General features: G+C 45.4%; 1 protein-coding gene across 2 annotated transcripts in view; it reads right to left on the bottom strand.

Moving 5' to 3' along the window:
• Window positions 1-27,215, bottom strand: part of TET3 (tet methylcytosine dioxygenase 3) — a 101,965-nt gene that overhangs the window by 5,792 nt on the left and 68,958 nt on the right. For both annotated transcript variants that reach the window (XM_068982870.1, XM_068982877.1), the window contains exons 4-9: window positions 20,502-20,592; window positions 13,456-13,549; window positions 5,934-6,142; window positions 4,364-4,514; window positions 1,767-1,856; window positions 1,123-1,260 (exon numbers count right to left, since the gene is read on the bottom strand). In XM_068982870.1, coding sequence (XP_068838971.1) covers window positions 1,123-1,260; window positions 1,767-1,856; window positions 4,364-4,514; window positions 5,934-6,142; window positions 13,456-13,549; window positions 20,502-20,592 — 773 coding nt within the window. The remainder of the gene's footprint in view (window positions 1-1,122; window positions 1,261-1,766; window positions 1,857-4,363; window positions 4,515-5,933; window positions 6,143-13,455; window positions 13,550-20,501; window positions 20,593-27,215) is intronic.

Here is a 27,215-nt window from a genome sequence, read left to right as displayed (position 1 = left end):
CCCCAAACCCCCCGACTATTCCTTTCTCCCAACCTTACTCCCCAGCAACCGTAAGTTTGTTTTCCAAGTCTGTGAGTCTGTGTCTGTCAAAACAGAATTGTTGATTTTCACCCTAAACTGGTCTTCTCCTGATATTCTACATCTCAGTAAATAACACTCACACTTGCCTAGTTGCTCAAGAAATTCACACAGCCCATGTCCAGGCCATGAGCAAAAAATACCCTCAGCTATGCCTTCAAAATCATCTCAAACCTGTCCAATTACTCCCCACCCCAATTCTCACTTCTGCCCAAGCTCTGTCTGTCACCTCTGGACAACTGTCCCGGCCTCTACCTGGCCTGCTTGCTCTGGTTCTCCCCCACCCACCCCTACTGCAACATATTTTATTCTCCATCTGCAGCAGCAAGAGAGTGCTTCTGACTTTATAAGTGAGATCTTAGCATTCCCAGCTGAAAGGCCTTCCAGGACTTCCCATCACACTCAGAGCACACCCCAGAGCCCTCCCAGCCCCCCATGCTCCCTGAGACCCCAGCCCTGCCTGCCCTCTAATCTCACTCCTCTGAGCCTTCGCCTCTGCTGGTCCTGGAGCTCCCCTCCTCCACCCTCGCCCATTCGGTCCCTTACGTCCACATCTCTGCTCAGGTGCCCATTCCCAGACAAGGCTCCCTCCACTTCATCTAAAATAGCGTCTGTGCTCATCTCATCCCTTACCCTGCCGTATCGTCTCCTCACAGCCTTCACTGCTACTGGACATTATATCACATACTTGGGCAGCACACTGTCCATTTTATTCCCCAGCATCTAGAGCAGTACCTGGGGCACAATAAACATTTGCCCAATGAATGAGTCAAGAGACTGTTTGGACTTAAATCCAAGTGTTCAGAGAGACCTGGAACCACACACTTCAGCTAACTGGGGCACACTAGGTGCCCAAGAGGCTGCATTCTGCAGCATCCACCCAAACCAGCCCTGTCCCTGCATTTCCCAAAGAAGTTGGCGGAAGCAGGCAGTGTGGCAGGGTCGCTCCCAGCCTTGAGCCCACCTATCCACACAGAGCAGGTGTGTGCCCCCTCCCAGGATCATCTCATAGGTGGGGCTGTGACAGCTCACAGGCTTTCTTACCACTGTGCACCCATTGTAGAGGTTATGCTGGTCCTTGTGGGCGTGGGCACAGAAGTCCATGCAGGCTGTGACCCCTGAGAAGGGCCGCCCTTCCTTCAGCCCCAGACGGCAATCAATCGCTATTTCCTCATTGGTCACCTGTGTAGATTGCCAAGGAGAGCTGCTCAAGCGACCTGAGATGAACGGCCCTGACTTGGCATGGGGGAGGCCAGGGGCACAGAGGGAAGGACGGAGGGAGGAGGTTAAGGAACACAGCTGTCTTGTACGTGGGCTGCAGGAGGGAGGTTTTATGGCTGAAGCCCCTGCAGGGGTTACTTCCTTCTGGGTTATCTCAAGTCCCCCTTGCCTCATCTACGGAGTGCAGAGGTGACTGATGAGAGAAACTCAAGCCTCCTCAGTAGAAACCAGAGCAGAGGACATGGCGGATTATGAAGGGGACAGAGATAAAGACTAAGGATAGAGGAAAGACAGTCTGGGGGGTGGTGAGCCTGGTGTAAACAAGAGGTCTTAACAAAGACCTACATCGCTGCTGTAGCACTGGCTGGGCTTTTCCCGTCAGGAGCCCACTCTGCCACTGCCACACAGCAGGGAGCTGGGCAGAGATGGGGTGCCATGTGGGCAGAGAACAGCCCAAGACCCAGTACCTGGTTCTGATAGGCCTGGGGCGCCAGCCGCTTATACAGGGGAGCAACTTCAGTGGCCAGGTCCTGGAAACTCTTCCGGAGCACTTCTTCCTGTGGAGATAAGAATGGTCACACACCCCCAGAGCAGCTCCGCCTGGTAAATTCTGCACCCTGGAAATCCACCTCCATTCTAGAACCTCTGCTGGGCTCCCGGTGGCAAGGTAAGAAGTAAGGGGCTGTCAGGTATCTTAACAGTGTTTCCTCCGGGAAGGGTATGGGGCCAGGTCTGACTTAAAGCTGGAGATGCTGAAGCTCACCAGAGAAGACACTCCTGAGAGTCTGGTCGCCTTGACTACCAAGCACCTGCTCTCCAGGCTCCAGCCCAGTGCCACTCAGAACACCTAGAACAGGTTCCTGCTCTTACTAAGCACTCGCTCAACACCCCTGGTCAGAGGAGGGGATGGCAGGCGTGTACGGGCATGAGCAGCAAGTGTGGATCCTTCCTGCTGTGGTCCAGACAGGTAAACAGAGGCAGGGAGGGGCGGCTGAGGCCTGCGCTAGGAGTCCCACAGCCAGCCAGGCCCAGCGCCCGTCATGAGCCAAGTACACAGACAGGCTCAACGTTCTATCCTTTAGGACGCGCACCATGTCAGGTGTTTAGTTCACAAGCCACGTGCGGCTACTGAAGCATAAGTTAATTTTAATTAAAATTAAATAAAATAAAAAATTCAGCCCCTCCACTGTATTAGCTACATTTCAAATGCTCAGTGATTACATGTGGTTCCTGTGGCTGGCTGTTCTCTACAGAGAACATTTCCATTATCACAGAAAGTTCCACCAGACAGTGCTGACCTCAATGAAGCAGCCCCTAAACAGAGAGTTTAAGGTATTCACAGCCTTTCTCTAGCCCACTGAGGGTACCAAGTAGGACTACAGGGGCTCCGAGCCAGCCTTGAGCACAGGATGAAGAGTTTACAGAGAAGAACGAGGAGGAAGAGGGAAGGAAAAAGTCAAACTCACAGAATTAGAAATAGAAGGGTGAGACCAATGGCTCAGCTGTCTGTCCAGTGGGGCAGCAGAGCTACCAGCCAGCCTCACTGCACCTCCCTGGCTACCTCCCAGATGCTTCCACAAGCACAGGGGGCCTGAAGCCAGCTCAACATAGGGGTGAGGACTGTGAGCTCTGGGGAAACACAGGCCAGGGTTAAATGCTGACACTGCCACACAGCCTCAGGCAAGCCATCTGCCTCACCTGTAAAGGGAGCAGTAACAGTGCCTAGAGTCTCAGGCGCCGTAGATTAACTGCGATACTCGTGAGCTTCTGGGCAGAGTACCCAGCACTTAGTAGGCGCACAGGAAATGGTAGCTGATGGAACAGAGGAAATATTCGTTTTCCATGTACCGCTTTCATTCATGATAATTCCTAGTTCCTGGTGGCTCTGAGACTCCTTCATTCATTGAAGCAACTGCATTTGCTGCTTCTGAGGGAGGCAGGGTGCTGCCATAAATAAAAGTCTAGCATCAAATTAGACTCAGACTAGGTTATGTAACAGTCAAAAAAGCTGCCTTTGAAAGAAGAAAAAAGAGCTTCTAAATTTGGACGTGCTGCTTCCTTTTATTTCTGAAAAGCAGAGCTTGGAAGTTTGAGCATAGAAATTTATATGTGGTTTAGGGAAAAAAATGTACCCCAGGAGTCCTTGCCCCCTGAAAAGGGGGGAAGCCCTTCTGGTACAAGGAGCTTGGAGAGAGCTGGAAGGTAGAAAGTGGGATCAAGGTACTGCCCAGATCCAGTACCCCCGTCCTTGCAGTAGCAGAGGCATGAGGAAGGGAGGCTCAGCAGGGAGGCAGGATGGGGAGCCCACTGCAGCCCGTGCCTGGCTTTGCCTCTGGACTTCTAGGGGAGAGCCCCTCGGGATGGCCTGCCCAACCAAGGCAACAGAGGGGAAGTGGCAGAGGGGGAGGCAGCCTGGCTGGACACTCCTGGCTCCCAGCCTATGCTCAGCCTGCGGAGGAGACCCTGAGACCCTTGTCCTGTTGTTACTGGGTTGAGGAAAAGCTCCGGAGGGCAGAAGGAGGCCTCAGGCCTAGAGGCAACATCATGTGGCTGCCAGTCCAGTGCCCAAGGACCACACCACGTGTCCAGCAGGGGAGAGCAACGACCTGGACAACTGGACAACTGCACAGAGACATGTCCCCAGCGGCCAGGCAGGATGAGGGAAGTCTAGCATCAGCCGAAAGGTGGCCTGAGGCCCCTCTCCCTGCCACACCTCACACCCAGGAAGACATCTTGCAAAGAATGGACGGAAGTGATAACCCTTAAGAGGGCCACATTCTAATGAGGAATCAGAACATTTACCTTAAGGAGACTTTTCTAACTGCAAGAGCCTGAGGTACCTGTAATTGGTAAGTCTAATTTTTCATTTGTTATATCCTTCCACATCACATCACATAACTTATTTCACTGCAAGATAAGGTCAGTTAAAAAAAAAAAGGAAGTTCCATTTTCTGCACATCTGAGCCTCAGTGCACTAATCCTGTGTGCCATCTGGACTGTTGGAGGCAGCAGGTGGAACAGGGTGAGTGGGAAGGTCCTGGGCTCCCTATGGGGCTCTGCTCACCTCTTTGGGGTTGTCCCCTGCGAGGCGGAACTTGCGAGGAGTCTTGCTCCGAGCATATTTGCAGCCATTGAAGTACATGCTCCAGGAACAACCGAAGGAGAAGGAGGCACCACAGGTGTTTGGGTCTTTGCCTTGGCAAGCGCAGGTCCGGCTGCAACATACAACACGTTAGGCATCCAAAGCACATTTTTTGTTCTGGAATTTTCCCCTCCCTGAGGGGGAGGCCCTGCTGTTGCCTGGCATCCGCCAGCCTCCCACTATTGGGATGACATCATTCCCTCCCCTCAACTCCTTTCCCAAGTCTCTACCCTTGTGGGCAGAGGACCAGTTCTGAGTAGCCTGTTGGGCTCCCACTCCTGAGTCTGAAGGTCTGAGAGTCTGCTGCTGGGAGAAGCACCTGGGTTGTGTGAGATGGCTGAAAGGACCTAATCAAAAACCCACTCAGGTTTACACTTTGCCATGACTTTACTATCTTAAACAGCTTCAAAACAGACCACTCAAAGCGGAGAATAATGCGAACCACAGAGTTTGAACATGCCTGTTTCCTGCAGGCCCAGGTGCTGACAGGCCTTTAAAGACATTAACAATGACATTACCATTCAACACTTAATAAAATCCAGAAATAATCTAAATACCCCTCAATTGGGGAATGAATAAACAAACTGTGATGCATCCACATGGTGGAATACTACTCAGCGGTGAAAAGGAATGAGCTCCTGATACACACATCCATAGATGAAACTGAGAAACACTGTGCTCAGGAAAAGAAGCCGGACTCAGGAGGCTACCCGCTGCACGGTTCCCTTCATGTGACATTCTTATAAAGGCAACCCTACGTAGACAGGAAACGAGGTGTTTGGTTGCCAGGGGTGTAGGGGAGCCCCAGGCTATAGAGGGCATGGTGGAGTTTGGGGCTGAAGGAGCTGTTCTATGTCTTGATTGTGGTGGTAGTTGCTGCTGCTGCTGCTGCTAAGTCGCTTCAGTCGTGTCTGACTCTGTGCAACCCCAGAGACGGCAGCCCACCAGGCTCCCTCATCTCTGCGATTCTCCAGGCAAGAATACTGGAGTGGGTTGCCATTTCCTTCTCCAATGCAGGAAAGTGAAAAGTGAAAGTGAAGTCGCTCAGTCGTGTCCGACTCTTAGCGACCCCATAGACTGCAGCCTACCAGGCTCCTCCGTCCATGGGATTTTCCAGGCAAGAGTACTGGAGTGGGGTGCCATTGCCTTCTCCATGGTGGTGGCTACACGGCTATAAACATCTGTCAAATTCCTCAAACTGTATACCTCAAAGGATGAATTTTATTGTAAGTAAAAATACCTTAATTTAAAAAATGGGGAGGATTAGTGGGGCACTCACACACGTTTCCACACTTGTCATCGTTATTAGAGCCTCAGAGCCCATTTGGGGCAGAAAGTAGAGCTAATCTGAGTCAAGAGACCCTCCCCAGCCAGGGTCAGACCTCAGGCCAGCTCTGTGGGTGAGCACCCTTTCCACCCCAGTCCTAACTCTGCGGAACACACAGGGTGCTGACCCCATGTCCCACCCCAACCACTGGGACCATCCACATACTCATCGTTGAGGCCACATCTCCGGCTGGTGGGGTTCCCGTACTTCCGGAGGGTGTCGGTGAGCTCCTGGTAGAGGGTGTCTCCGAGGCTGCGGGGGATGCCCTCCCAGGCCAGGATGAGGATGACGATCACGGCATTCTGGCAGTGGTGGCCCGCCCTGTGCCGCACCAGGCAGAGCAGCTTCTCTTCTAGCGTGTGCCTGCGGATCACCTGTGGGGAGGCGGGGCGGGGCGCTGGGAACCACAGGAGCCAGCAGCTGTGCTTGGCCACAGCGAATGCCACACCCCCCTCCCCTCTGCCCAACAGACCCAGGGTGCAGCTCTTCCGGGCAGGGTCCCAGGGGTGTCACACCCTGGTGACAGCAACTACACAGGCTAAAGGAGCATTGTTAATTCAGAAAAGAAAAACATTAAACTGCAAAATGAAAAATTACTACTATAAAACCTAAGTAATTGGTGATTTACATAGACTTAGGAATAAAAATAAAACTCAGCAGTAGCCACAGGACTGGAAAAGGTCAGTTTTCATCCCAACCTCAAAAAAGGGCAATGCCAAAGAATGTTCAAACTACTGCACAATCACAGTTATTTCACATGCTAGCAAGATAATGCTTAAATCCTTCAAGCCAGGCTTCAACAGTACATGAACCGAGAATTTCCAGATGTACAAGGTGGGTTTAGAAGAGGCAGAGGAACCAGAGCTCAAATTGCCAATGGCCGTCAGATCACAGATTAAGCAAGGGAATTCCAAAAAACATCTACTTCTGCTTCACTGACTACACTAAAGCCTTTGACTGTCTGGATCACAACAAACTGTGGACAATTCTTAAAAGAGATGGGAATACCTGCCTCCTGAGAAATCTGTATGCAGGTTAAAAAGCATCAGTTAGAACCAGACATGGGACAATGGACTGGTTCAAAACTGGGAAAGGAGTTCATCAAGGCTGCATATTGTCACTCTGCTTATTTAACTTACATGCAGAGTACATCATGCAAAATGCCAGGCTGGATGAATCACAAGGTGGAATCAAGATTGCCAGGAAAAATATCAACAACCTCAGATATACACATGATACCACCCTAATGGCAGAAAGCAAAGAAGAACTAAAGAGCTTCTTGATGAAGGTGAAAAAGGAGAGTGAAAGAGCTGGCTTAAAACTCAACATTCAAAAAATGAAGACCTTGGCATTGGTCCCAACGCTTCATGGCAAATAGATGGAGAAACAATGGAAACAGTGATAGACTTTATTTTCTTGGGCTCCAAACACACTGCAGACAGTGACTGTAGCCATGAAATTAAAAGACACTTGCTCCTTGGAAGAAAAGCTATGACAAACCCGAACAGCCTATTAAAAAGCAGAGACATCACTTTGCCAACAAAGGTCTGTAGAGTCAAAGCTACGGTTTGTCCAGTAGTCATGTATGGATGTGAGAGTTGGACCCTAAAGAAGGCTGAGCACCAAAGAAATGATGCTTTCAACTGTGGTGCTGGAAAAGACTCTTGAGAGTCCCTCAGACAGCAAAGAGATTAAACCAGTCAATCTTAAAAGAAAATCAGCCCCGAATATTCATCAGAAGGACTGATGCTGAAGCTGAAACTCCAATATTCTAATTACCTGATGTGAAGAGCTGACTCACTGGAAAAGACCCTGATGCTGGGGAAGATTGAGGGCAGGAGAAGAGGGCAACAGAGGATGAGATGGTTGGGTGGCATCTTTAACTCAATGAACATGAGTTTGAGTAAACTCTCGAAGATAATGAAGGACAGGGAAGCCTGATGTGCTGCAGTCCATGGGGTCACAAAGAGTCAAACACAACTGAACTACTGAACAAAAGGAATAAAATCTATAGATAAAATTATAAGCCAAAATTTCATAAATTTTTACATTGTCCTAAAACGTTTGCAGAGAAAATGGTGCATATCTGCATGGTTTTTGTTAAAAAGCAAGGGCCTGGATGCTATGGAATACAGTTTTTGGTAGTTTCTTAGAAAGTTAAACCTATATGACCAGGCACACCTAAAAATACAACCAGAGTTTCAGGTTGGGATGATGAGAAAATTTTGGAAATAGGTAGTGGTGATGGGCTGCATAACAATGTGAATTGTAACTGATGTCACTCGATTGCACATTTAAAATGATTAAAATGAAAATTTTATGTTAGGTATGTTTTAACAATTTGCAATACCACTGAATTGTATACTTTAAATGAGTGAATTTTATGGTATGTGAATTACATCTCAATAAGACTGCTAAAAAAAGCATAGGCCATGGGGTGCTGCTCTGCTCCTCAGGGTCCAGCTGTCCAGTCACCCAGGCTCTCACCTCACTCTTCACCCATACCCTAAACACTGTCCTGGCTCACACAAAGTGCAAAGGGTCCAGGAGTGGGGGGTGAGGTGGCTGAATCTCCCCTCCAAAAATCCCAAGGAATTCTGTGACTGGATCAGATGTGGGGGCCTGTAAAGAGGGAAGACTGGGAAGGGCTCTGAGTGGCAACTGGAGGGACAAGGACTTGAGACAGGACTTCTACAAAGTAAGCAGGGGGCTCCCTTACATTCATAGCTACATGCTTTAGAAGGGGGAGCAGATGGTTGGGAGAGGGGTGAAATGGGGAGGCCACTGACATACGACAAGCAAAACGGATAAAGTCTGAACTAGAACAAGGGGGAATGAACAGGAAAAGACACGGACTCGAGAGACTTTCAGGAGAAAGGGGACTTTGGGACCACCTCACTATAGGAGCTGAGGGCCAGGCACAAGTCTTCAATGACATTCCGTGATGCAGACAAGTGGGTGAGTGTGGGCAGTGTTTCCTGGTAGGGTAGCAGGGAGCACCCCGAGGTGGAGGCACTTTGGAATACTGGGGTGGCTATTCTGGGCAGAATCAACAGAATGGGTCTGGAGGTCAGGAGGTATCTGGGCTGGAGGCAGGCTTGGTCATGAGTACATCAGTGCAGGCTGATGCTGAGGGAGCCACCAGGCAGGCACTATCAGTAAGGAAAGCAGGCCAGGGGTGCAACTAAGGAGTTGAGGGTACATGGGAAGCCAGACCTCTCTCCCTGGGTCACTGCCTGGTGAGAATTCCAGCCAAGTGCACCTACCCATTCTAGTTTGGGAAGAAGAAAACAGAAATCCAGATTTTCATATGAAATCTCTCCTTTTAAAGATATGAACACAAAATTCATTTTTAAAATGGTGGGAAATATATATATATAATGCAAAATTTAGCATTTTAAGTATACAATTCATTAGCATTAAGCACACTGACGTTGTTATACAAACTATCACCAGAATTTCTTTCATCTCCAGAACTTTTAATTTTCCTAAACAGAAACTCTCCACCCATTTAATACTAACCCTCCATTCTCCCCTGGGCCCAGTCAATGGTGACAATCATTTTGCTTTCTGAGTCTATTAATTTGACTATGCCAGGTACCTCACATAAGTGGAATTGTACAATTGTCCTTCAGTGAGCAGCTTAATTTCACTTAGCATAACATCCTCAAGTTTCATCCATAAGGCAGCATGTACCAGAATTTCCTTCAAAATTTAAAGGACATCTTGTATACTAAACAAAACATATCTGGGCCAAGAGTTCCTGCTTTGAGCCATAGCAGTAATGGTGCCCACCACCTCCACCCTTTGTGGAAGCACTGATTGCAACATTATTTGTAAAATTGTTTTTGTGGATCAGTAAATATATGAAATGACAATCATCATATCCCTGTGCAGCTGGCTTTCTGCAGACTGAGCCGGGCATTTCACGGGCATCTGCACACATAGTAGGTACTAGGGTTTGCCTCAGAAGAGCACTGGCTAATTACGCTCATGTGTGACACACGTTTGGAGAGCACAGAGACAGCTGCACTGTCACAGCTCGGACTGCGGCCGTGCCCTAGGGGTTTCCAGTCCGCGCTTGCCGGCGCGTGCGTACTCAGTCGTGTCGGACTGCTTTCGACCCCATGGACATGGCCCGCCAGGCTCCTCTGTCCATGGGACTCTCCAGGTAAGAATGCTAGACTGGGGTGCCATTTCCTCCTCCAGGGGATCTTCCCGACCCAGGGATCAAGCCTGGGTCTCCTGCATCTCCTGCACCAGCAGGCAGATTCTTTACCTCAGCCACCTGGGAAGCCCTAAATGTCTCTGCTGCTGCTGCTAAGTCGCCTCAGTCGTGTCCGACTCTGCGCGGCCCCAGAGACGGCAGCCCTCCAGGCTTCCCCGTCCCCAGGATTCTCCAGGCAAGAGTACTGGAGTGGGTTGTCATTTCCTTCTCCAATGCATGAAAGTGAAAAGGGAAAGGGAAGTCGCTCAGTCGTGCCCGACTCTAGCGACCCCATGGACTGCAGCCTCCCAGGCCCCTCCATCCATGGGATTTTCCAGGCAAGAGGACTGGAGTGGGCTGCCATCGCCTTCTCCGAGTCACACATAAATGTACTGAGGCACGAGCAGACAGCCCTGTGGCCACACCCTCACAGGCCTTTGGATACACTCAAAAAAGCTGCGACAAAGCGGAGCTCCCATACGCTATGGAGGGACCCAGCAGGAAGGAATACACAAAGTGCAGAAGTCAAAGGCCAACGTAAGGCGCGAACATACCAACACCCAGAGCACAGCAACATAGACGGCTCACGCGCCATCACAGGATCATAAACAAATCACCTGGACTTGGGGCAGGGACTCCCTGAGCACTGAGCCTACAGAGCACCGGGAAGAAACCCCAGTCTGTGCCCCCATGACTCACCCTCGGTCCTAGCTCCAGCACTGGGGTTCCCCAGTTAAGTCTGCTCCACCATGCTGCCAGTGGGCCTTCAAGTATCTGCCTTCTGACTTGTTACCATTACAGGCTGGCCTGAGCAGCATCTCCATGGCTCTTCTACCAAAAGCCCATTTACGTGTCTGCAGCGTTTGCGTCTGGTGTGCCTCCATTTATTCTGAGCCTTTGGAATGCTACCTGCATCGCTCCCTCATCTCCATGCTTGCTGACTTCCACACTTTGTACAGGCCACCTTAAAATCTGACATTACCAGCAGGCTCTCGGCGGGGGTGGGGGCGGGTCGCCACTGGTTTCTTAGATCATTCTCTGAACACACATCTGCTGGGCATCCATGATGCACCTCAGCTTTGTCGCCCAAGATCCCAGCTGGTTAAATCTAAAGCTTGTTGGGCACACTGCTTGTAGCTGAAGGTAATGGCTGCAAACACAGACACGAAAGAAAACCCAGGACCTAGACCTGGGCTGGGGCAGCAGGGAGAGCACAGGAAGCACTGCCCAGCCTAGGGAGGTGGACGCTGCCACCCCCACGGTGACGGACCACGGCCGTGCTGCCACGAAGAATAAGCTGTCCTTAGCATTTGTGGGCCATTTCCACACGGGGGCAGAGAAAGGGAACCTCTGTCCCTTCTCCAGCTTCCAAGGAGGTGGAACTCTAGATGAGCCCTACAACCGTAATACACAGCGTATTTGGTGGCTGTGTAGGCAAAAATCAAGGGAAATTCACCACACTATGGGATTTAGTTAGAAACCAAAAAACGACACAGCAGTGCCATCTTCTTGCCACTGTAATAGTTCTACGATCTACCACTCTACTCATTAACAAAATTTCCCTCCTCTCTCATTTCATTCTCACTCATCAGATGTGGAATTTCCTCACCTCTCCGTCACTATGTATTCCCTTCTATATGAGCTTTTCTTTCAAAAAGAAAGAAGATGGGCGCTGGTAACGGGCACTCCACCAGGCTTGGTGATATCCACAAGCTATTCCAACCTCTGGACAAAGCACTGCGTTCATGTGCCCAGCTCTGGGCATTTGTCCGCAGAGCCTGGAGGGACCAGAGTTCTGAGGACCACGTTCTTCCTGCCTTCATTCTACTTTCCTCTCACAGCCCCAGAAACGGATCTCACGCTTTCCCTGGGCACCTTCCTCCCCAGCCCTCAGCAGAGACACATGAGCGCTGGTCAAGAGCTAGAGTTTCACCACGGGTGTCTGAGGACTAAGATGCATATTCTTATCCTCAACACTGTCCACAGAGCCAACTGTTTTCTTTAAGGTGGCAACTGTTTCTGAAGCTGAAAAGTCTGCCAGTGCCCCAGGGATCTTTAGTTTCTTGCCAGATACTTTGGAATTCCTCATAAATTACTACATAAATTAGCAAGAGGAAGGGAAAAAGACTACTTCCCTAATGGGTTCTCTGGGAGGGATAACACCCCACCCTGATCAGCCAGAGAAATAACTAATCTCCTACTGTAATGACCATCTTTCACAAGGGTGGGGAAAACATTCTTCCTATGAATACTCTTATGTATTTCAGATTTTTCCAGATCATTCTGTGCTACTGTCTGAAAATTGCTACAAATAGATACATGGTAGTTCAGGTTTGCTGCTGTTGCTGCTGCTAAGTCACTTCAGTCGTGTCTGACTCAGTGCGACCCCATAGATGGCAGCCCACCAGGCTCTGCCATCCCTGGGATTTTCCAGGCAAGAACACTGGGGTGGGTTGCCATTTCCTTCTCCAAAGTTCAGGTTTAGATACCTGTTATTTTCATTAAACGTAAAGGTGCAAAGGGATGGGATATAGACCAGATAAAAACAGTCTGACAAAGCTCATGTTACTACTATCCTTCACTCGGTGAGCTGAGTGCATGTTCACCCTACCTTTCTGCCTTTGCCCACATGACTCTCCTCACCAGGAATGCTTCCACCTTTCTCCTCGCCCATTTAATATGGCCCCATGCCTATCCATCTTCTCTGGAAGACCCAGCCTGAACTCCTCCTGCCCCTCACATCCCTTGCCCCTGAACTCAACAGCACCAAGCCTGCCTCTCAATGTTAAACTTTGATTATTCAAGTCTCCACGATCTTACTTCCTGCTGTCTCTACATCACAAGCAGTTTGAACACAGGGACAGAGCCTTCTATTTTCCATGCATAGTCTCCCTATCAAGCAGTGAGCAAACAGCTGCCTGATAAATTTGCTGCTGCTGTGGGCATGGGTTCCATAGTGGTTCTAAAGTGCTCTATGAGGGCTGGAAGGACGGGTCAGAAAACTTTGGGTGAAACTGGGGTCTGGGTTACTGGTGCTCCCTCTGCCATGAAACGCAGGCTGCCTACAGGAAACAGTGGCTCAGAAGTCAGCAGATGCAATGCTGTCCTGATTGTGCTCAGAGGCTTAGATCTTATGGACGAGAGACAGGGACACCCAGCGCCAAGGCACACGGAGGGGACAGAGGAGTCACGGTGGGGCCCAGCCTTGAGCAAGATGATGTCTCCAGCTAGCTTCAGCATCTCCTTCCCCTGCAGTCCTGAACCACAGGGGCAGTACAAGTTGAGCATAACAACTAGAGAAGCTCCAAGGCCAGCCTTGGACATCAGGAGCTGACATTTAAACAAAGTGAGGACCAGCAGCTGAGGCTGGGGGAAGATGACCCTGACAGCTCCAGATGCTGGCTCATAGCTCCCTGGGTAGTGCACACGTCTGCCCCCCACTTCCCAGTCCAGTTTGGGCTGTGGAGCTTTGACACGTACCCACTTTGCGATGGGGCAGCCACGTGAGCTCTTCCCTTCCTTCCCCGTGTAGATGACCTTCTCGATCCGGATGGCTTTCCCCTTCTCTCCGTACCTGGAGAGCAAGACAGAAGCCACCATTAGCACAACTGAATCCCAAAGGAGTCCTGGTAAGAAGGCAAGTCTCAGGGTTTTTCCGCTTGGGTTTCTAGTTACTATGGGGGCAACAGAGAAGGGAGAGAAAGATTTAAACGTTTATTCTGTGTTCGAGCCTCTGAGAACACAACTCCACTTACAGACCTCAAGGCCTCTGGCCTACCTGGCTCCATCCTGCCCCAGGGCACAAGTTCTCTGATGATTCTCTCTGAGCACTCAAACCAAAGGCTCAACACAGGCATTTGTATCAGCCCTGTTAGCAGTCTTAGCTACTTATGAAGTCAATAAAATTCAATAGACAAAAGAAAACAAACGGGGAAATCCTTATTACTCTCTTTCAACAATCCCCAAATGACATTTGAACAGATGAGGAAAGATAGCTGAGGCCAGGGGGAAGTGGCCTCCCAGTATAAACTGGCTCCGAGATCCCCTTGGACTTACAGTAAACACGTCTGGTTCCTGAACACACCCGTGCCCTGGCTCACACACGTGTGCATACACTCAGGGATTCGCCACGTTCAGAGGTGAAGAAGCTGTGGCCCTCAGAGCCGAACTGACTTGCCCAAGGGCACACAACTACCCCGGGGGCAATGCTGGCTACAGCGCAGCCATGGGATCAGAGAGCTTCGGCCTGAGAGCCCACGCAGCCCTTCTGTTACAAGACTATGGCCAAACAGCTGAACTTCTCTAAGCCTCAGTTTCCTCATCTGTAAAATGGACATAAAAATGGTTCCTGTCTCCTACGCTTGGCAGTGCCTTAAAGCACTGCCAAAAAGTCCATACAGGAATAGGGGCTGGCAAATCTGAATGAACTTCCTGGCCAATCCGTCAAAGTTTCTGGCACAAAGGAAGAGCCCATAAAACTGCAAACATCCATCTTACTAAATTGTCTTATTTTTAATAGCTTCTAGTTTCTAATACAATATTCTATCATCTGAGAATAACAGTTATTTGCCAGCTTCTCCTTTCCACTTTCCATGGCTCTACTTCAGGCTCCTGTCTGTCTGTACCGGCTAGCGCTTCCAGAGCTCCTGCAGGCATCTTTGCTTATTTCCTGACTTTCCTGGAAATGTTTCCAACTACTTACCCCTGAGCATGCAGCATGCTAACTTTGGGCTACAGACAGAGACTCCCTTATTTTGAAGAGCTCTATTAAGGGTTTCCTGTTCTAAGAATTTTTAATCAAGAATTGATAATTTTGGTGGTCCAGTGGTTAAGAATTCACCTGTCAATGCAGGGACATGGGTTTGATCCCTGTTCCGGGAGGACTTCACATGCTGAGTGGCAACTAAGTCCGTGCGCCCTAAAGCCCATGCTCTGCAACAAGAGAAGCCACTGCAATGGGAAGCCCATGCATGGCAATTAGGGAGCAGCCCCTAGTCACGCAACTAGAGAAAGCCCACAGGTGGTAATGAGACCCAACACAGCCATAAATAAATTTTTCAAAACCTTTAAAAAAAGCATTGATCAATTTTATTAAACACATTTTTAACAACTAAGGACACAGAAGAATGGATTTTCTCCTTTGGTCAATTAACAAGGTATGTTATTTTAACAGACTGTCTAAATCCAACAATTGTTATATTTCTGTAATAAATCCAATTTGGTCATGACATATTATTTCAGTATATTATTTAATAGAGGGTAATGTTATCATAACTACTAGGCATTTGTATCATAACTATCATAACCACTACTGTTTTACATATTCTTTATACAAATACATATACGTAATTATCTTATCCACTTCACTTCTAGGAATCTCTATCTCTGACATAACTTGTAGAAATACACCAACATTTAGGAACAAGATATTGTTGCATCAACAAGAAAATTTAGAAACAACGAAAATATCCAGTATCGTTGTTGTTTAGTTGCTGAGTTGTGTTTGACTCTTTTGTGACCCCATGGATTGTCACAAAACCCTGCCAGGCTCCTCTGTCCACAGGATTTCCCAGGCAAGAATACTGGAGTGTGTTGTCATTTCCTTCTCCAGGGGATCTTCCTGACCCAGGGATCGAACCTGCGTCTCCTGTGTTGGCAGGCAGATTCTTTACCACTGAGCCACCAGGGAAGCCCAAATATCTAGTATAGGACTGACTAAATAAAACATAATTAAATAAATGGCCATGTAATGGAAAACCATATAGCTATCAAAAAAGGATTCAACAGGATTATATGTACTGACGTGAAAAAAATCAAGTGGAGAAGAAAGTTTCCACCAACATGGGTATACTACTCTTGATCCCATTTTGTTCAAAATTTCTCTAATCACATACACGTGTCTTTGTAAATGCTTAGAAAACAATTAAACTTGAAAAAATTTTTCTTCTCGGAGGATAATTAGCTTTATTCACTATAAGCTTTTTGAAAATGGCCTTTTATAGACATGTTTTATTTTTGTAACTGGAAAAGAAAACAAGTACTTTTGAAAATGCTGACCTAAGGTTTCTCTGAGTTCAATGTTTTCTATTTCACTCAAGATCTCGGGAATGAAGTGAAAAGCTGATAACTGCTACATTAAAGTTTTCAGGCTATGCTATAGAATGTGTTTGCAGACAGGACTCGGGGAGTTTATATATAGCATGGTCTGGCTCAAGAGGAAAAGACCAGATAGTCCTGCTCTTGTCTGACTCCTGGAAAACTTTCAACCCCACAAGCATTTATCCGGAAGAGGCCCATGCGCGCAGAGCCTGGGCATTCAGTGTGTCCTGGGGCCGCTGTAGGAAGAATGACCCAAAGCAACCATACCGCTCTCACTGAAACCCACAGGATATCGTTCCCCACAGAACGGTGAGTTGAGGACACAGACTTGGGCTTTCTGACCAAGACCTTCCCCACTGTGCTATCCTCATGAGAAATGCTTCTTGCAGTAAACTTTGTACTTGAGAGCAAATAAAAGAGCCAAGCACTGTCTGATCAGGCAGAATTTTTTTTAACCAGGACTGTCTCTGTGTTTAAAGACAACCAACAACTCTGGATTTAACTCTTTTTTTCTTAAATGTCTTAGTTTCTGGCCTATCATTAAGAGGTTAGGATAGAGATGAACTCCTAGACCCCAAAGTCAAATCTGCAAGGATAGGCTGAAACTTTATTCTAAAGGGTAACTTGATCGTCTTAGCCAGTGATTCTCAAAGGTGGTGCTGGGATGAGCATACAGACTCTCAAATCCCATCCCAGGCCTGCTGTTTCAGAAACCCTGGGCTGGGGTCCAGCCATCTGTGCTTTCACAAGTCCTTTGGAAATCTGAAGCATGCTCAAGCTTGATAACTGCTGATCTAAAGTTGTGATTCTTTGGGGTTACCTCCATCACACATTAATGAGACCAGTTCCCCCCAAACTCAGAGGATTTGCTAGCAGGGTGTTGGTGCTTCATTCCTAGAATGAACATGTAATGAACTGCTAGGCTGCAGAGAATCCCCTTCCCAGTTACAGGACACATGTCCCTGTGCAGCAGGCCCTTCTCAGACATGGGTTTAAACACCTGACTCCAATCACCTATGATGACAAGGACTTGGGTACCTGGAGGTATGGAACCCATTAATAAATTGTATAATATTTCAGGACTTGCTTTGAACCTCCCCCTCCTTCCAAAGTCTTTACCAGATAAGCTAAAAGCACCAACATCCCCTGGATTTCAGTTTTCTTCCCTCCTCGTCTTGGCCAACTCCTGGCTGTAGAGTGGTCCTGCAGAGAAAGGGTGGGGTGGGGGTGGGGAGTCTAGAGAAAGAGATAGCTCAGATCATTCACAAACTAGACTCCCATCGAGGTGTGTTTCAGCAATCATTCATTCCCCTCCTTGTTGCAGAAGAAGCTTAAGAAGACGTCTATGTGATAAAAATAACAGGTGATAAAATCAGAGTAAAGGGGGAAACAGACAGACATGACATTTGTATGCAAAATGCAAACGATGGGATCTTATGCATATTTTAAAGAGATGAGTCTAGAACATTTCATCACATAAGAAATCAAGGAAGCTAATGAAGGCTCCTTAGGGTTACGTATGAAGGACTCAGGGGTGAACCTGCATAGACTTCCATGGGCCAAAGATGAGAAATTACGTTCCTCTTAATGAGGATACACAAATCTGGTGCTAAGCTTACTAACAGCCAACATAAAGATGGAAACACAATCTGTTCCATGATTTACAAGGTCCTTAAGATAAAAATAAACCAGTTGCTGAGGAAAAACACAAGTATTCCTGGTCTTGAGAGGAATCCCTCCCTTGGATCAGTTTCTGAAGAATCTACACTTGGCTGTTATTTTTAAAGCAATGAGAAAAAAGGAAAGGACAAATCTCAACTGTATCATTATCTCTTAATCCTTCTTTCAAAGCATACTTTTCTATAACTAAAAGTTATTTAGAGAAGTGTCTAGAAATCTTATAAAATTGTTACCAAGAAACAAACAAATGTAAAAACGATCTCAGATCAAACTTATATATCTGACTCCAGTGCAGCCCTCAACCTGTAAACAATGGTGTCAAAATTCCTCACAAAAATCGCTGGCCAAAATAATGCCCACTCCAGCCTCAAAGCTGCAACATATATACATGTGGGCACATGCAGGGGTGCGTGTAAAACCACACACACTGGTCTTTTTTTAGTATAAATGTTTTACAAGGTTGTGTTAGTTTCTGCTGTACAATGAAGTGAATCAGCTGTAAGTATACACACATCCCCTCCCTTTTGGACCTCTCTCCCACCCCACCCCCGCATCCCACCCCTCTAGGTCATCACAGAGCAGGGAGCTGAGCTCCGTGTGCTACAGAGAAGGTTCCCATGAGCTCTCTATTTTACACATGGTAGTGTATGTATATATATATGTCAACACTACTCTCCCAATTCCTCCAACCCTCCTCTCCCCATCTCCTCCACAACCCCTGTCCATACGTCCACTCCTTATGTCTGCATCTCGATTCCTGACCTGCACACAGGTTCACCAGAACTGTTTTTCTAGATTCCACATAATTTGTGTTAATATGATATCTGTTTTTCTCAGCAATCCCACATACTGTTTTGAAAGTGAAAGTCGCTCAGTCGTGTCCGTTTCTTTGTGACCTCATGTACTACACAGTCCATGGAATTCTCCAGGCCAGAATACTGGATTGAGTAGCCTTTCTCTTCTCCAGGGGATCTTCCCAACCGAGGGATCGAACCCAGGTCTCCTGCATTGCAGGCGGATTCTTTACCAGCTGAGCCACAAGGGAAGCCCAAGAATACTGGAGTGGGTAGCCTATCCCTTCTCCAGTGGATGTTCCCAACCCAGGAACTGAACTGGGGTCTCCTGTATTGCAGGCAGATTCTTTACCAACTGAGCTATCAGGGAAGCCCACAGACTGTTTTAAGTGTTCCCTTTTCTCCACATCCTTGCCAGCATTTGTAATCTGTAGACTTTTTGATGATTTTCATGGACTCAGAGGTGCTCTTTCAATCAGGCTTGAATTTACAGACTCGGTCTTTAATCAAATGCTTTTCTGATGGGCTACTATGAATATAAATGTTTCCAGATGCTAAAGGATAATTAAGTGTTTACAGTAGATCACTGTCCTCCGTCCATCTTACCTTTTATTCATTCGAGGACATCACTATAGTTATGCAGTTCAAAATCATGTTTTCTACTGATTTATCAGTTTAGCTACACTGGTCAGATAAAATCTGGTCCCCAAATTTCTGGAAATGCTAAGCCACTCAGCCCTTGGCCTTCCACATCTGTATGCATATGTATGAGCAAACATGTTTATGTCTTACATAATCTGTGACTTTACTATTAAAATATTAATAAACATTAGTTATAAAAAACCCACAGTCCATGTGGATATGATGTAGACCCCCTGTATGTAATATTTACTAGTAAGCACCAGATGCTTTCTAGACATCAATTCCATTTATGCTCATAATTCTCCTTCAGTGTACATACTTTTATCATCCCTATTCTGTAGATAAGAAAACCGAGTCACACAGAAGTAAAGCAACTTACCAAAGAACTCAGCAGTAGTGGAAGGGCCAGGACTGGACCTTAGTCCAGCTCCAGGGTCCCAGTGTTCTCAAGCACCAAGCTACTTTACCTGTCTACACTCTGGAACTCACAGTATTTAGTATCTACTATGGACACACATGGATTTAAAAGTTTCTATTTATATAAAACTACTTTCACTGGTAAAAAAGCAAAACAGCTGTTAAGTAAAAGCCCTAAAGTCTTGTATTGAATTGTAAATGTACATGAACTCAAATGTATTTAATCACTAAACAATAACAAAAATAAAACACCTACACATATATCTTGGCTCTTTCTACTTGAAATGGCCTAGAGAAATGAGCACTCCCAGCACCTGAAGTCTCTTTTCTAAATAATTTCTCCCCCATAAAAATACAAGAAATCAAGAATTCCTAGGATCATGTCAAAATGACTCAGGAGATGATCTAAACAGGTGCCACTGGCCAAATATGAGGCATACATTCCTCCCAGTGGTGGTACAAAACATCGCCTAGGAAGTAGTTTTAAAAGAAAGAAACAATCAGATTCTGATCAAGCCTTTAGATAAAACTGCCGATTTACAGGACACAGGGCAGAAGAGCCTGTTGAACAATGCCACAGGAAAGGTACTGCAAAATTCAGCCCTGGGGACTCCACAGGACAGACAGCCACTCAACCCCATTTCTTAAAGGAAAACTGTCAATTATGAGAGAGAAAGCGGGGACAGAGGGATATACGAAGGGCAGACCTACAGACAGAAAGGAACCCAGACCTCAAGCGGGGGAAAATCCCACATTCAACTTTCCACAGTCTGGGTATCAGGGATTCCTTTCTGTAGGCTGTCTAGGATAAGGCAATGAAAATGAGAGGTGCTTAAAATGCACGTTCTATTGACAACTTGCCCATTTCTCCTTGGACATCTGTGCGTCACTCACCGCTCCTCCATGAGCTCCCGGATGGAGGCTACTGTGGGGCCAGATCCCAGATGAGTATAATATGGACCTTCATCTTTCTCCACTATTTGTTCTGCAGAAACAGAGTAAACATCATTTGGAGACATCAATTCACCAACAGAAATTTAGGAAGGCAAACCACCAATAGGAACATGAATGGCACATTATAAAACAGGAAATTCAAATGGCTTACAAACATGTGAAAATACATTCAAACTCAGGAAATCAGGATACAAATTAAAATAGAAACCAGGAACGACAAATTAAAATCACAATGAAACACTGTTATACACAGACCAGGTTGGCAAAAATCTTAAAGTCTCATAAAACTACATACTATCAAGACTGAGGTCTAACCACTTTGGCATTTAGTTTATCACTACATATAATCCAAACCAGAGGTTAGCAAAGCACTCCATTTTAAGGTACGGATCCCAAACAAACTGAAAACAAGGACGCCAACAGGACCTGTATGCAGTGTTCATTGCAGCATATTCACGAGAGCCAAAGGTGAAAACTAGCAGATGCGTCCATCAACACAGATGAACATATATATCCATACAATGGAATATTATTTGACCATAAAAAGGATTTATTCTGATACATGCTACAACATGGATGAACCTGGAAAACATTCTGCTGTTCTTGTCCAGTTGCTCGGTCGTGTCCCATCTTTGTGACCCTATGCACTGCAGCATGCCAGGCTTTCCTATCCTTCACTATCTCCCTGAGTTTGCTCAAACTCATCCATTGAGTCCATACTGCCATCCAATCATCTGATCCCCTGTCACCCTCTTCTCCTCTTTCCCTCAGTTTCTCCCAGCATCAAGGTCTTTTCCAATGAGTCAACTATTCACATCAGGTGGCCAAAATATTGCAGCTTCAGCATCTGTCCTTCCAATGAATACTCAGGACTGATTTCCTTTAGGATTGATTGATTTGATCTTCTTGCAGTCCCAGGGATTCTCAAGAGTCTTCTCCAACACCACAGTTCGAAAGCATAAATTCATGGGCACTCAGACTTCTTTATGATCCAACTCAGATCCATCCATGACTCCTGGAAAAGCCACAGCTTTGACTGTACACACCTTTGTCAACAAAGTGGTGTTTCTGCCTTTTAATATGCTATCTAGATTTGTCATAGCTTTTCTTCTAAGGGGCAAGTGTCTTTTAATTTCATGGCTGCAGTCACCATCTGCAGTGATTTTGGAGCCCAGGAAGATAAAGTCTGTCACTATTTCCATTCTCTTCCCATCTATTTGTCATGAAGTGATGGAACCGGATGCCACGGTCCTAGTTTTTGAATGTCGAGTTTTAAGCCAGCTTTTTCACTCTCCTCTTTCACCTTCATCAAGAGGCTCCTTAGTTACTCTTCTTTTTCTGTCATTAGGTTGGTGTCATCTGCATTTCTGAGGTTATTGATATTTCTCCGAGCAATCTTGATTCCACCTTGTGATTCATCCGGCCTGGCATTTTGCATGATGCACTCTGCATAGAAGTTAAATAAGCAGAGTGACAATATACAGCCTTGACGTACTCCTTTCCCAACTTTGAACCAGTCTGTTGTTTCATGTCTGGTTCTAACTGTTGTTTCTTGGCCTGCATACAGGTTTCTCAGGAGGTAGGTAATGTGATCTGGTATTCCGATCTCTTTAAGAATTTCCCAGTTTGTTGTGATCCACATAGTCAAAGGCTTTAGTGTAGTCAATGAAGCAGATGTTTTTCTGGAATTCTCTTGCCTTTTCTCTGATTCAATAGATGTTGGCAATTTGATCACTGATTCCTCTGTCTTTTCTAAATCCAGCCTGTACATCTGAAAGTTCTCGGTTCATCTACTGTTGAAGGCTAGCTTGAAGGATTTTGAGTATTACCTTGCTAGCATGTGAAATGAGCACAATTGTGCAGTAGCTTGAAAATTCTTTGGCATTACCCTTCTTTGGGATTGGAATGAAAATTCTTTGGCATTACCCTTCTTTGGGATTGGAATGAAAACAGATCTTTTCATTTGGCCACTGCTGAGTTTTCCAAATTTGCTGACATATTGAATGCAGCACTTTAAGAGCATCTTTTAAGATTTTTAAAAGCTCAGCTGAAATTCCATCATCTTCACTAACTTTGTTTGTAGTAATGCTTCCTAAGGCCCACTTGACTTCACACTCCAGGATGTCTGGTTCTAGGTGAGTGACCACACCATCGTGGTCATCCAGGTCATTAAGACATTTTTTTTGTACAGTTTTTCTGTGTATTCTTGCCATCTCTTCTTAATCTCTCCTGTTTCTGTTAGGCACTTACTGCTTCTGTCCTTTACTGTCCTCGTCTTTGCATCAAACATTCCCTTGTGACCTCTAATTTTCTTGAAGAGAACTGTAGTCTTTCCCATTCTATTGTCTTCCTCTATTTCACTGCATTGTTTACTTAAGAAGGCTTGCTTATCTCTTCTTGCTAATCTCTGCATTCAGTTGGGTTTATCTTTCCCTTTCTCCTTGGCCTTTCACTTCTCTTCTTTTCTCAGTTATCTGTAAGGCCTCCTCAGACAACCATTTTGCCTTCTTCCATTTCCTTTTCTTGGGGATGGTTTTGGTCTCCACCTCTTGTACAATGTTATGAACCTCCATCCATAATTCTTCAAGCACTCCGTCTACCAGATCTAATCCCTTGAATCTATTTGTCACTTATATAGTCATAAGGGATTTGATTTAAGTCATACCTGAATGGCCAAGCGGTTTTCCCTATGTTCTTCAATTTAAGTCTGAATTTTGCAATCAGGAGCTCATGATCTGAGCCACACTCAGCTCCTGGTCTTATTTTTGCTGACTGTATAGAGCTTCTCTATCTTCTGCTGCAAAGAATATAATCAATCTGATTTTGGTATTGACCATTTGGTGAACTCCATGTGCAGAGAGTCATCGCTTGTGCTGCTAGAAGAAGGTGTCTGCTATGACCAGTGCATTCTCTTGACGAAATTCTGTTAGCCTTTACCCTTCTTCATTTTGTACTCCAAGGCCAAATTTGCCTGTTATTCCAGGTATCTCTTGACTTCCTACATCTGCATTCCAATCCCCTATGATGAAAAGGACATCTTTTTTTGGTGTTAGTTCTAGAAGGTCTTGCAGGTCTTCACAGAACTGTTCAACTTCAGCTTCTTTGGCATTAGTGGCTGGGGCACAGACTTGGATTACTGTGATGATGAATGGTTTGCCTTGGAAATGAATTGAGATCATTTGGTAGTTTCTGAGATTATACCCAAGAACTGCATTTCAGACTCTATTGTTGACTATGAGGGCTACCCCCTTTCTTCTAAGGGGTTCTTGCCCACAGTAGAAGATACAACAGTCATCTGAATTAAGTTCATCCATTCCCGTCCATTTTAGTTCACTGATTCCTAAAATGTCAATGTTTACTCTTGCCATCTCCTGTCTGAACACTACCAATTTACCTTGATTCATGGACCTAACATTCCAGGTTGCTATGCAACAATACTCTTTACAGCATTGGATTTTACTTTCACCATCCAGACACATCCACAACTGGGCGTTGTTTCTGCTTTGACTCAGACTCTTCATTCTTTCTGGAGCTATTTATCTGCTCTTCTCTAATAACATATGGACACCTAGTGATCTGGCCAGGGCGGCTGGCTCATCTTTCAGTGTCATATCTTTTGCCTTTTCATACTGTTCACGGGGTTCTCAAGGCAAGAATGCTGAAGTGGTTTGCCATTCCCTTCTATGGTGGACCATGTTTTCTTAGAATTCCCCATCATGACCCGTCCATCTTGGGTGGCGCTGCACAGCATGGCTCATGGTTTCATTGAGCTACACAAGGCTGTGATCCATGTGATCATTTTGGTTAGTTTTCTGTTCTTGCTCCTTCTGTCTGCCCTCTGATGGATGAGGATAAGAGGCTTGTGCAAGCTTCCTGATGTGAAATAAGCCAAACACAGAAGGATAAATACTGTATGATCCCACTTATATGAAATAGCTAGAATAGGCAAATTCATTAAGGAAAAAGTTAGATTAGAGGTTACCAAGCAGCTGGCAGGACTGAGGAATGAGGAGTTATTGCTTAATGGGTACGGAGTTTGTTTAGAGTGTTGAAACAGTTTTAGAAACAGATAGTGGTGATGATTGCATAATATTGCGAATGTAATTAATGACACTAAGCTGTGCACTAAACAATGATTAAAATGGCAAAATTTATATTAAATATATCTTAACACAATTTTAAAAAAAGAAAGGAATCAATTACTGATACAAGCTACAACGTGGAGACACCTTCAAAAACATTATGCTAAGTGGAAAAGTCAAGACACAAGATATCACATATATTGCATGATTCCATTCAAATGAAATATCCAGAGTAGGTAAATCCAGAGAAACAGAAACGGGAATCACAGTTGCCAGAGGCTGGGAGGGGGGAGGAATGGAGAGTTACAACTTAATAGGCGCAGGATTTTATTTTGGAGTGATGAAAGTGTCTTGGAATTAGACAGAGGTGATGATTTCACAACACTCTGAATGTGCTGAATGTCACTGAACTGCTTACTTTAAAACGCTTAGTTTTATGTTATATGAAGTTCACCACAATTTAAAAAAATTGATCCATACAACAACATGGCTAAGTTTTATATGAATTTTTCTAAGAGAAAGAAAAAAAGACTATGTAATAGTAACTCTAGAAAATGCTATATTGACTGGATACTGTAACGCTATAAACAAAAGAACTTTACACAAATACTGTAAAATGCTGTACTACGGCCGATAACTTTGTGTCACGTCTAGGGAGACACACAACTAAACACAATGTGGCATTCTGCAATGGTTCCTACAACAGAAAAAGGACATTAGTGGAAAAACTGACAAAATCCAGAGTCTATAGTTAATACTACTGTACCAACATTAAGGTATTAGTTAAATGTACCATAATTATGTCAGACATTTATAGTTAGGGTATACTGGGTAAAGGGCATACAGGAACTCTGCATCAACTTTGCAGCTCTTCTATAAATGTGAAATTATTTCGTAGCAAAAAGTTTTAAAAACAGAGCTTTCCTGGTGGCTCAGTGGTAAAGAATCTGCCTGCCAATGCAGGAGACACAGGTTTGATCCCTGACCCAGGAAGACCCCACATGCCACAGAACAGCTAAGCCCGGGCACCACAGCTATCGAGCCTGCGCTCTAGAGCCCAGGAGCTGCAACCGCTGAGCCCCATGTGCCCCTGAGCCGGTGCTCTGCATGAGAGAGGCCACGGCAACGCCTGCACGTCGACTCAGAGCAGCCCCCGCTTGCCACAACCACAAAAGCCCGAGCAGCAGTGAAGACGCAGCACATCCGATGAATAAGGTAAACTCCTTTAAAAAAGAAAAGAATTTCTCCAAGGAAGAATGTTTTATTATTTTTTTTTTTTTAAATAAAACAAACCACACACTATACAGGGGACCCTAATTTGCTTGTCCTAGAGGAATTCTTGGCCACATGCATCAAAACACGCACAAGGATTTTCACAGCAACATTATTCACAGCAGTCAAAGTTGGAAGCAACCCATAATCCAGTAACAATGAAATAGACACAGAAAACACAGTAGAGTCATGTAACAGCATACATCCTGCAATGAGAACTGACAAACTGCAGCAACATTGTTGAGTACCACACCACCACAGTTAGTGACAGAAGCACAGCACATAATACATACAGTAAGACTATATTTAAATAATATTCAAAACCAGGTTCAACCAACAGAGATCCATACACAGGTCTAAATTATTCAATGATTTTTTTGCCTACAAAAAACTGGCAATTTCATATAGCTCAATCTTAATATAAAGAAAAACTATGAAATCATTGTCACAAGTCAAGCGAGTGGTTGCCTCTGGGGGATGGGAGAGAAATGTGACTGGGAAAGGCATACAGGGGATTTCTGGGAACTGGAAATGGCCTGCAACTTGATTCAGACAGTGGTTCACAGGTGTTCATTTCATAAATGTTCATTAAACTGTACATGAATCTTTTGTGTACTTGCCAATATATGGAATTCACAACTTTTAAAAGGTAAAAAATTAATGTTGCACCTATTCTAGGTAGAACATTATGCTCAGTTTCAGGGGGAAAGCAAGACAGAACAATAACTAATTGGGCCTTTAAAAAGTTTATGGTCTAGCTGGGTAAGATAAGACCCACATATAAGAAGATCAGGGAAGGATTCATTTTTTAATGCATAGTGTTGGAACTGGGGAAAAATCTGATCCGTACTGAATACCTTACCCCAAAATGCATTCCAAATGGTTGAAAGATTTAAATACAAAAAGTTAAACTATACAAGTTCTAGAAGAAAAAAAAAATGGATGAGTTATAAAAAAATAATCATGGAAATGGGAAGGTCTTCTTTAAGATGAAATTCTGAAGCCAATACACACAGATACTCTCCAAACTCTGATAAATATAACTAAAGAAAAATTTAAGTAATAACTACCAAAAGTCAAGTCAAAAGACAAAACACCACACTGGGGAGAAATACTTGGATCTCACACCAGACAAATGGTTGCTTTCTTTAACATTATCAAGCGCTCCTCCAGCGAAGTAAGGTCAATAATACAAGAGGTAAAAGAAAAAAGGATAAAACTGGTTCTTTGAAAGGGAATGAAAATGGGTCAAACATATGTAAGGGTACAATAAACTACCAGTTTTACCTTTCAGATGCAT

The sequence above is a fragment of the Capricornis sumatraensis genome, chromosome 1 (assembly GCF_032405125.1).
Source record: "Capricornis sumatraensis isolate serow.1 chromosome 1, serow.2, whole genome shotgun sequence".
NCBI lineage: Eukaryota > Metazoa > Chordata > Mammalia > Artiodactyla > Bovidae > Capricornis > Capricornis sumatraensis.
This window is presented reverse-complemented; position numbering and strand designations above follow the sequence as displayed.